Source organism: Ahaetulla prasina, chromosome 3, assembly GCF_028640845.1.
Source record: "Ahaetulla prasina isolate Xishuangbanna chromosome 3, ASM2864084v1, whole genome shotgun sequence".
In the NCBI taxonomy this organism is placed as follows: domain Eukaryota; kingdom Metazoa; phylum Chordata; class Lepidosauria; order Squamata; family Colubridae; genus Ahaetulla; species Ahaetulla prasina.
The window spans coordinates 79562187-79573201 of record NC_080541.1 but is presented as its reverse complement, the minus strand read 5'-3'; the positions used below and the strand labels follow the sequence as shown (position 1 = coordinate 79573201).

Below are 11015 nucleotides of genomic sequence, written 5' to 3'. Positions count from 1 at the left end.
CCATAGCAAATAATAGACTTGCTTAACTAATGCAATGTTTGCTTTACAACTGCAGCATTCATTTAATGACCTCTGCAAAACAAGGTTAAATTGGCTCGGTAACTTGATGACCTGCTTTACAACTGTCACAACTTATCATAATTACTAAGTTCGATCAGGGTTGTAAGTTAAGGACTATCTATATACAATATCTGGGATAAAACAGTCTGGATGACTACTAGACCAGAGGTCCCCAACCCCCAGGCCATGGACCGGCACCAGGCTGTGGCATGCTAGAAACCAGGCCGCACAAACAAGTGAAGCCCCATCCGCAAGATACAGGTAGCACACAAAACCACACCCCCTCCAGTCCGCAGAAAAAGTGTGCTCCACGGGAACCAGTCCCTGGTGCCCAAAAGGTTGGAAGCCACTGTCCTAGACTGCTGCTAGACAAATGACAAATTTCTGTATCTTGTTTTGGTATCCTGTTAGGAGTTGTGAAAGACCCACTTCAGCCTGTTTTGAGTATCTTGGAAAAGAATTAATGTTGTGAATTGTTCATCCATGAGCTTTAAATATAACTCTGCATGTCACTTTATAAGAGTGTGAATCCTTTCTGTTTCCACTTGTTCATGATAATCTATGGAAAAACAACTTACCAAACGTTTTGCTTGAAAATCAATGTGGTATTACAGTAGGTTGGTGAGCCAAACCGCAAAGAAAGAAACTAATGATAAAATTGCATTTCTAAAGGAAACACCAGGTTGGTACACAAAGAAAGATTATTTTCTACATCTGCTTGAAAGAGTAAGGCTGTTACAATAAAATGTGATATAGGTTTTATAGGATTGAAGAAACTAACTGAAAGTTAACAATGAATAACTTGCCAACTAGTGTGTTTGAAGTTATTTCAGTGCCACATGGATAAAAAGAGAAGACTTTAAAATGTGTTGCTGTAAAACTTTGTTTATTTTCAATGGTCAATGTTTACAAGAAAATAATTTTAAAATCTTGGTTGTGATTCAAAATAGCAGCATTTTGATTGGTTTTTCTGCATTCAGTGAATACCTGAATGTAGCTTATTCAAATAGTTTTAAATGTTAACATGATAACATTTTTTCAGCCCTTTAAAAGCTTGATTAAGCCTTAATCATTAAGGCAATGTTAGTTTTTTTTAAACCATCAAGGTGAATGAGACAATCCTTGTGTAATTTATTATCTCTAATATAGTCACTGACTTGTGGAAAGGTTTCTAAGAGAATGCCTCCAGGGACTCACGAATATTGTTGGGTGCTCTTCATTAGAAATTTGCTGACTTACTTTGATTAAACTCTCTTCCTTAATTATTACCTTCAGTAAACCTAGGTTTCAATTCTCAGCGCTCCCAATCAGTCAGATCATGCAGATTGGAATGCTAGACGTTATAGTCTCATGCAGGGGTCTCCAAACGTGGAAACTTTTAAGACTTATGGACTTCAGCTCTCAGAATTCCACCAGCTGAATCTGGGTGTTGAAGTCCAGAAGCCTTCAAGTTGCCATGTTTGGAGAGTCCTGGTCTAATTCATCATTCTGATGGATTTATAGGGATTTTAGTGTTGACTTTCAGTAGAGAGTTATGGGAAATTACATGAAACTTCTTTTAGGAATTATAATACAAAATTATTGAATCATACTATTGAACCTTTCAGAGAAATACTTAAGCTAAATTGGTGAAAAAATGTTTGCAGTGGATTTCTAGCTATTCTGTTTTCATGTCTTCCTCCCTCTGCAATAGGAATGATAATAAAGTACTCTCCCAAACTGGTTATGAAGTCAGACACTAAAAATAGTAAAATTAAATGTAAAATGACCAGTCAAATACCAACTGTCCCGTTCCCCCCATCATCATCATTTTACTTTTAGAACTGAGCATGTCTCTTGTCTTGAGTATGTGGAATTTACTAGCTTTGCAAATGCTTTTCTCCACGTTACTTATTTCTATAACAATAGAAAAGGTATCAAACTGGATAAATGCATTTAGCTCTGTGTAGGGTGAATGGGTAGTCCCTTCTTCAGTATTTGAATACTAAGGATTCTAATCTTCAGTATTTGAATACTAAGAATACTAATAGCTTTTTCACATCTCATGTGAGTAGAGTTTTACTTGGTATCCAAAATGCCAAGTTGGCATACATGGGCAAACTTGCCTTCAGCAAGGCTGAGTTATCTTGTTGCATTGCTAATCTCAGTTATATTAACATTAACGTATACTCAACCAGCCATTTGAGGCTGAATTGGTTTTAGTTTGTCTGTAGATGTGGCATAATGAGAATAGAAAGTGCCCCTATTGAATTTCAAAGTAACAATTGACATTTGGGAATAAAACCAAAATTTTTGGATGTCAACCTCCAAAGTTAGTAACATTCAGGCCATTGTGTGATTGTCATGGTGTTTAAGGTATACAGCTACAAATACAAATATTTAAGGAGAGGTTTATGGCGCTATTCTTGTTCAGTTTTAAAACAGTGCATTTTAAAAAGATGGCATACAGCCAATGTTCAGATGGTTTCACTGTAGCTAAATGTGAATTTGTAATTAATCCCATTGCACTATGTATTCCATCCTGTATCTAGAATAGGTGATAAGAGCAATCTATAGCACCATCAAGGCAACAACCAAGATTTTGAGCACACAGATATTCCCCCCCCCTTTATTATAAACCAAGGGAAACTAAGAGAACACAAAAAAAGGAGTGAGCTGTATCACTGAACGAATAATACATTGTTTTCTCATAGCCTGCAGTCTGCTGCTAGTTAACTTTTTAGATTCAAGAATATCCAAATCTTTGTTATTAAAGGGAAAGGTCTCAAGGCATCTTCTCTATATTAAAAATTACAGAATGCAGTTTGACTTCAGCCCGATAAAAGAGATAAGTGCCTTCACCATTTACAAGTCTTGTTAAAAAGAAATCAATGAAATAGAGAGTAGAAGAACCAATTGCCACCAAGTTTAAAATTGTACTAAAGTTGTGTATAATAGTTTTGCTTTGTTTTAGAAAAGTGTTGTGAGAGGTATTTGTATTCTACAAAGTAATAGTAAAAATATGGTTATTGTGCTTTTTTCTTCAGAGCACCATTAATTTCCTTTAGGTAGTCTTTATGGAACCCATTCTTAATTTCTGTCACCAGAGGAATCTCTTTCACATTGGCTTTTGAAGATGCTTTCCGATACGTCTGAAAAGAAAAAGTAGTGATTATAGGTGGATACAAAGAAGCATGCAAATGTGATTAGTCTAATGTATAAACAGCACACAGTCTCATATCAATACTGTCATACTAGGTAATGCCCACTTGGTTTAACAGTTTTCGTATCTTGCTATTGCAAGTTAGTTTGTAAAACTATCCCTTCTGACCAGTGGTGAAATCCTCCATGGTTTGCCACCGATTCGCTGCCTGCGCATGCACGGTGCGTGCCAAACACATGCTATGTGTGGATGCTTCAGGTGCACCAAACACACATTGCATGTGCATGCGCAGTCTGCACCAAATGTGCCCTTTATATGGAAAAAGGACGCTTAACAAGGTAAATAGAACAGCGAGGGGGGGGGAACAGCCATGCTGCGCTATTTAGATTCGCTAGAAAGCAGGATTTCCTGCTTTTGAACCAGGGGTGAACAGGTAGGATTTCACCACGGTTTCTGACTTTTGGAACAGCGAAATAGGCAGCTAAAACTGTACCTTTTCTTTGCCCTTTCCTTCTAATACACCTCCACCTCACTCTGAACATAGATCCAACAATATTCTATTTGTAGACAGCAGAATTTGGAAGAAAAGTTCTTTCAGCTCATCTTTTGCCCATTATGCAATCATACTTAACCCTGATAATAGCATTATTTCTTCTTACAAGACAACGTAATGAAAAGATGGGTGAGAATATTTTGTCCTATCATTCTTTCCCACTTTAAAAAAACAACAACACAGGCACCAGATTTGCAAAGCTGCGATGTGAGAAGCCTAGCTCTTAACAACAGCACTGGGTGAACCACTTCTGAAGGACAACGTTTTCTCAGATAACAAACAGCATAGCTTTGAGTACCAAGAGAATGCAATATAACCGTAACAGAAGAAGCACAGCCTTGAAGACAAGATAAGGGGGGCATGTGAACCAGCTAGAAAACAAACAAATGCGCAATACAGAAGGACTTTCATAATTCCACAAGGGATTCTATGAGAAGATTTAAATTAGCCCAAATATAGCATATGAGGAGCAGAAGCTGGATAAAGTTCACATGAGGAATAAATTGTCCCTATTTATATAGCCTCTACCTAAAAGGGAGAGGCTATATAATCACCTATCATTTTGAATTCACACAGGAAGTTGCATCCAATAACCTAAATCAATTTCTTTCAATTTTATGAATGCTTTCCTTCTGTTTTGGGCAATGATGTATGAGTCCTATATGAGGATACTATTGATTTGCAGTTAAAATTGTCTGACTAGTTACATTCATCATTTGTCACCCACTATCCATCAGTCCTTTAGCAGGTAAGGCTGTCCAGTACTTTGAAGTTAGGGTTCAGAGCACACGGGAGTATGCATATAGCAACTGCTTAAGCAAAGGTGCTTAGGGTTTTATTCCCAACTACAAAAGGTAGCTGTGTGATCCTGGAAAGACATAGCTACTTTAATGAGTTGCAGCCAAGTGTGTTTGCAAACATGTTTTTTTTGTTGTTGTTTTTTTGGTTTTCAGATCTGAAATGCTGCAGAATTTTGCCAGATATATCTTTGTAGGTTTTTTAATGTTTGTATTCTTTGTCCCATTATTAGTGGCTATAGAAGTGTGATCTGGTTATTAATTTGCCCTCGTATTTCATGGGGGGGGAAAGCATGTGAAGAAAGCAACAAAATCTCTCACCGATCTAGGTTGGACAATCAATCAGAAGCATCACATTACTTAAACCCAAAAGCAGAGGTGCTTGTGCTTCAAGCAGCAACTTTCGTTCCTTAAAAACAGACCTCTGTGTGCACTTCTCAATTCTCTTGCTTGTCTTACCTTGATGTAAAAGTTAATGAACAGAACCACCAATGTGGCCATATAGGAGAACTGGAAGGTGAGGCATCCAAAGGGAAAACCACAGGGTTTGACAGCTGCACTGAGTGTATGTGTAATGGTGAGCAAAAACTGAATCTGTTAAAAGAAGCAAAGGCATGACAGCAGTTGGAGAATGAATTTGCCAGATTAAAATTAATCCTCATAATATTATTATAGGCAAGTGATCTGTAGCCATACAGATTGGGCCTCTGGTGGCTCAACAGGCTAATGCAGTCTGTTATTAACACAGCTACTTGCAATTACTGCAAGTTCAAATCCCACCAGGTCCAAGGTTAACTCAGCCTTCCATCCTTTATAAGGTAGGTAAAATGAGGACCCAGATTGTTGGGGGCAATAAAAGTTGACTTTGTATATAATATACAAATGGATGAGACTATTGCTTAACACAATGTAAGCCACCCTGAGTCTTCGGAGAAGGGCGGGATATAAATTCAAATTAAATAAATAAATAAATACCATATTTGCTTGGGAAGGGACCTTGTGTTGAAGGCTCTGGCATTGAGGGGGGCAGGATAGGACAGAATAAGGGAGAACTGGAATAGATCTACATTTACCAATAGGTGTTGCAACATATATTTATTTTCTAATTTAAAATACCTGCTGAAATATCTAACACTTGATGTTTCTTGATTTACAACTGCTCTGCTTCTCATCAAATCTATTTCTTTTTCTTGTCTCACTTTCTGTGTTACGTAATTCTTAGAATAGATGGCTATTTTCTGACTATAGCTTCAGAGCATACTGTGATCTTTCAGATGCTGAAGTATATCGGCCATCATTTATCATTTCTGATCATGACAGTTAAAGCAAACAGAAACACAGCTTCACATTTAAAGGTCCCATTCTGCCCATCACTGGTTGGATTCAAATGTGCATAAAATTAACTGCCATGTTTACTAAAAAGCTTAACATGGAAGTTTCGAAAAGCTGAATAATCTAATGCCCAAATTGATTTTTTCCTCAGTTCTTTCTTTGTTTCAAAGTGGTTTGTCCCCATTATTCCATATTGCTTCAACACTTAAGATTTTTATTCTTTAAACGGTGATTTACTAAGAATAAATAAGAATATAATCGTACCAGTTGTGCTTGAGTGAGGTATTTCTTCCACCAAAGGTATTTACGCATGGATGGAATGACCGACAATCCATAGTAAGAATACATGAGGATGTGGATAAAACTATTCAAAGTGGGTCCAAAGAAACCTGTGAAAACATAATTAAATATGTTGTCACATATTTATTATAAAATACTTCTTTCTATGAAGCAGCATTATACTTAAGTGACAATTTATGAAACTTTAACATTGCAGTTTTCTTTGTATTGAAGAATGCATCTTGATTAATGTGGTACAAATGATTGATGTAAACATGTTGTTTGAGGTTATGTTGAGTTATTTCTGCCCTTAATACATTTCGGCTGCAAAATCTGGATGGCAAAGTATTTTCTATCATTTGGAGTATGCCAATCCTATTGTGAGCTATAAATATTTCCTTACATCCAGAGCAGTGATTCTTATAATGTGATCTGCAGTGGCCGCCTGCAATCTTCCCATATTGACCTATTGCCAAATGTTTATTCAGATTCAAAGCCATTTTTTGTTCATGTTTACTAAAGATATTGTTACACACACACACACCTATTTTTTTAAAATAATGTAGATTGGCAATCAGACACATTCTACAGGAAAGTTTTCCAAGCATGTATTTTAATTGACATCTCTAAATACTCACTTTGTCCACAAGGTATCCAGTTCATGACGCACCACCAGATGTTAAACATAGTGGCATGATGATAAACATGAAGAAAAGTTATTTGATTGTTTTTCTTTCGCAAAACAAAGAAAACTGTGTCAGCAAATTCAATGACTTTGGAAAAGTAATACCACCACAACACACGGGCCACCTGCAAGAAAGAATCTGCAAAATTAATCATCTCATTTTAAAGCAACATATTCAGTTAATATAAAGAAACCATAGGAAAAAAATACTCTTTCTGAAGATATTTTACAGTAGCTGAAAATAAAAGTTTAATGTTGCTGGAAGCACATTTGTATTTTAATTATGTCTGTCTCTTTTAAGAAGGTGCCCAACGGCTTTTAGCCTCAGTTTCTAGAAGTGGTTATACAGCCTGACAATAACCATATGTCTGTCCTTGGAAGTAACCTCAGTTGATTTTATTGGGAATTCAGTGCAAATGTAATTAGAATTCCTGTCTTAGAAATTACCCCACTTAAAATGCCATGCAGCTTTTTCAAGCAATTGTTGTTTTAAAATACTCTCTTCTATGTATTTCCTCACAAAGTCTTAAATTAAGCTTCAGCTGCATAATTAAGCTTCATGGTAGAAAGTACTTTTACTAATCATCTATTTATAATAAAAAGCAGTCAGTTACTAATGTTTGAACTGGCATCAGAATCAAAAACTCTTTTAGCAGAAGGGTGTAACTGACTTCAGAATCAGTAAATGTGGAATTTATTCCGATCTAGATAAAGCTATAATTTGGCAGTGTAAAATCTAGAAGATGGAGAGAAAAAAATGAATACAAGAAACCTTGACAGCACTGGGAAGTATAGCAGCTGTTCCATTTAGCAAGGTTAATCAGTAATAAAACAGAAAAATAAAAGTAGATGTAGTCTTGACTTACGACCACAACTGAACCCAAAATTTCTATTACTGAGAATTTGTTAAGTGAGTTTTGTCCCATTTTACAACCTTTCTTGCCACAATTGTTATGTGAATCGCCGTTAAGCTTGTTAAGTTAGTAACACGGTTGTTAAGGGAATCTGCTTCCCCATTGACTTTGCTTATCAGAAGGCTGCTAAAAGTGTTCACATGACCTGGTTGCAGGATGCTGCAACCGTCATAAATATGAGTCAATTGCCAAGTGCCTGAATTTTGATTGTGTGACCATGGGGATGTCGCAGTGGTCGTAAGTGTGAAAAATGGTCATAAATCACTTTTTTCAGTGCCATTGTAACTTTGAATGGCCACTAAACACTGTGAAATAGGTTGTAAATTGAGGACTACCTATACCAAATCCTCAAAATCAGAATCAAAACGCAGCTGACTGTCGGGGGCGAGTTATTGGCCCCAATGGAAAGGGTGCGCAACTTGGGCGTCCTCCTGGATGGGCGGCTGTCGTTTGACGATCATTTGGCGGCCGTCTCCAGGAGGGCTTTTTACCAAGTATGCTTGGTTCGCCAGTTGCGCTCCTTCCTTGACCGGGATGCCCTATGCACAGTCACTCACGCTCTTGTCACTTCCCGTTTGGATTATTGCAATGCTCTCTACATGGGGCTGCCCTTGAAGTGCACCCGGAGGCTGCAGCTAGTCCAGAACGCAGCTGCGCGGGTAATAGTGGGAGCAACTCGTTGCTCTCATGTAACACCAATCCTGCGCGGCTTGCACTGGCTTCCTGTGGTCTTTCGGGTGCGCTTTAAGATTTTGGTTACCACCTTTAAAGCGTTCCATGGCTTAGGGCCCGGGTACTTACGGGACCGCCTGCTGTTACCTCATGCCTCCCACCGACCCGTACGCTCACACAGAGGGTCTTCTCAGGATGCCGTCCGCCAAACAATGTCGGCTGGCGGCCCCCAGGGGCAGGGCCTTCTCTGTGGGAGCTCCTACGCTCTGGAATGAACTTCCCCCTGGATTACGCCAAGTGCCTGATCTTCGGACCTTTCGCGTGAGCTGAAAACACACTTATTTATTCAAGCGGGACTGGCTTAATAGTTTTATTAAATTTTAATTGGGGTTTTAGTACTTTGGGGTTTTGAATTTTAAATTTTAAATTTTTTAAGGTTGGCCATTTTTCTAATATGCTCTGTTTTTAGTTTGGTGTTTTAATTGTATATTTATCATGTTTTTTATCTTCTGGATGTACACCGCCCTGAGTCCTTCGGGAGAAGGGCGGTATAAAAATTTAATAAAATAAAATAAAATAAATAAAATAAATTGAAAATGAAACTGAATGGTAACGAAATGACAAAGGTGTCATTTAATTCCAATCAAGTTACTTGATTTGCTTTTTGCCAGGTTTAAACTAATCAAAACACCCCATCAAGCACGCACGCTAATTACACAAACTTTCAGGTCTTCCAGAATGTGTGAAAAGCCCCTACATTGACTTCCTAGTCAAACACACCTAAATGGATATAGGAGAAAGTAAATGCCTGAACTATGATGTCAAAGGCATAATCATTTATTTTCACCCTATGCACGGTGTTTCTTCATCCAGGCAAGGAAGGACATTGTGTTGCAAAATGTGTATGGCACAATGGAGCTTAGTAAAGCTATTTTTAGGAAAATAACCTTGGTGACAATATTGCTAATAAAAACCAAACAACCTGTGGAAAAAAAAATTAAGATTAGGAAAATGAATCTTTTGCTCTATTCCCAAACAAGAAGTAAGTAATAATAAAAAATATGGCAAATAAAAATCCCAAACACTGGAATTTAAGTACACAAAAGAGCATTTCCCCAAGCTTTTGGACCAAGAGGTTACATGAGTTCTACTGCTGATGTATTTTTTTTTTTATGATTGGGATTATTGCTTTGATCTTGGGCACCATGGGCTATATGTAATAGCTGCTGTTTTTAATCCTTGTATGTCAACCAAAGTTACTGTTGTAAAATGGGCAGTCACATAAATCAAACAGTACAATACAAAACACATATATATCTATCCAAAACAAGCACCAAGAAATTCAGTGGGACAATAACTGCTAAGACTGTCAAAAGTCTGTACAAAACATTATAAGATATTACAGCAAACATTTTTAATTTAATGCTCTCCAGATGCATTAAGACTCCTTATGGAGAATTTTCGGGATTCAAGTCCCACACCTATGCAAATTGATTGTTCGGGTCAGATGCATTAAAGCATGTGTGAACACATCGTTGTTCCCTGTTAATAAGTTTCTTTTACCCTGATGTCAGCTTCTCCTGCGCTGGTCAAGTTCTGACATTGTAGGTTATAATTTCCTTCCCATGTAGCAAGAATTAGCTGAAAGAAAACATATTTATTACTCTGAATGGAAAATACTGCTTTTAATAGTTTTTACGTTTTCAATGTTTTTTGTCTTTTGGGTTCAAAAGATCATATGCAATCTCATATAGAGGCATACATACTATTGAGCAATCTGATGACATGGCTCATTATTTGACAGTGCCCCTTGCCTTCTAAAATGGACCTGTTTAGTCTCAGAGGAATGCAAGGGAAGCAGATGGAAAGAGCAGAATGATTTTTGCCTCTTGAGATATATTTTTGCAGGAACCTAATGAAGTGCATATTTCTTTGTCATAATAACAGCCTGTGTATCATTTGTCATGCTTACAAGTGGCACAAAGTCATGAAGGCAGGCAAGAAACCTGAGAGTTTCTGTTTTGTGGATTCAGCTGGAAGGTTTAACTAAAAAGCTGATAAAGCTAAAATCCTAGAACCAAGTTTACAAGGAACTTTCCCCCATGTTCCTTATAGTCCTCTCTTTCAGTCACTCTTGGATTAATTTTCTGATCGTAAACAACAACTTCCATTTAATATGTACTCTGGAAGGATGACAAAGACATAAATCAATAATTCTTACTTTCTTAATTATCTTTTTGCCATTATTTTGTACGAGTCAGCAATTTGTTTGCTACAAAATTCTGTTTAGTCAAAAAGCAAGGGTGGTTTATTGCTTGTTTAAACCCATAATGCATATTGCAAACATTCAAGAGAGTAGGCCAGCTACCGTGAATAAAAATCAAATAAATATAGTCTACCTTGACTTCTAAAGGAACTGGCAAAAGATATAAGCATCTGGGTGAGTCACTCTGATTTTTCTCTCTAATATTCATTAGTGGCTGAGAAACACTGATACTTTCCTGTATAAATTCTGCTCACTATTGGGTTGATTTTGGCAGTTGTTATGGTGCAGTGCTGCTTGAAGCAAATGGTCCACAAA

At 37.3% G+C, this 11015-nt stretch overlaps 1 protein-coding gene across 1 annotated transcript in view; it reads right to left on the bottom strand.

The window, feature by feature from the left end:
* Positions 1-2879: 2879 nt before the first annotated feature.
* Positions 2880-11015, bottom strand: part of ELOVL2 (ELOVL fatty acid elongase 2) — a 65311-nt gene continuing 57175 nt past the window's right edge. The window contains exons 4-8 of the mRNA XM_058178509.1: positions 9998-10075; positions 6802-6973; positions 6149-6273; positions 5012-5146; positions 2880-3191 (exon numbers count right to left, since the gene is read on the bottom strand). Of these exons, the coding sequence (XP_058034492.1) occupies positions 3066-3191; positions 5012-5146; positions 6149-6273; positions 6802-6973; positions 9998-10075 (636 nt within the window). The 3' untranslated portion in view covers positions 2880-3065. The remainder of the gene's footprint in view (positions 3192-5011; positions 5147-6148; positions 6274-6801; positions 6974-9997; positions 10076-11015) is intronic.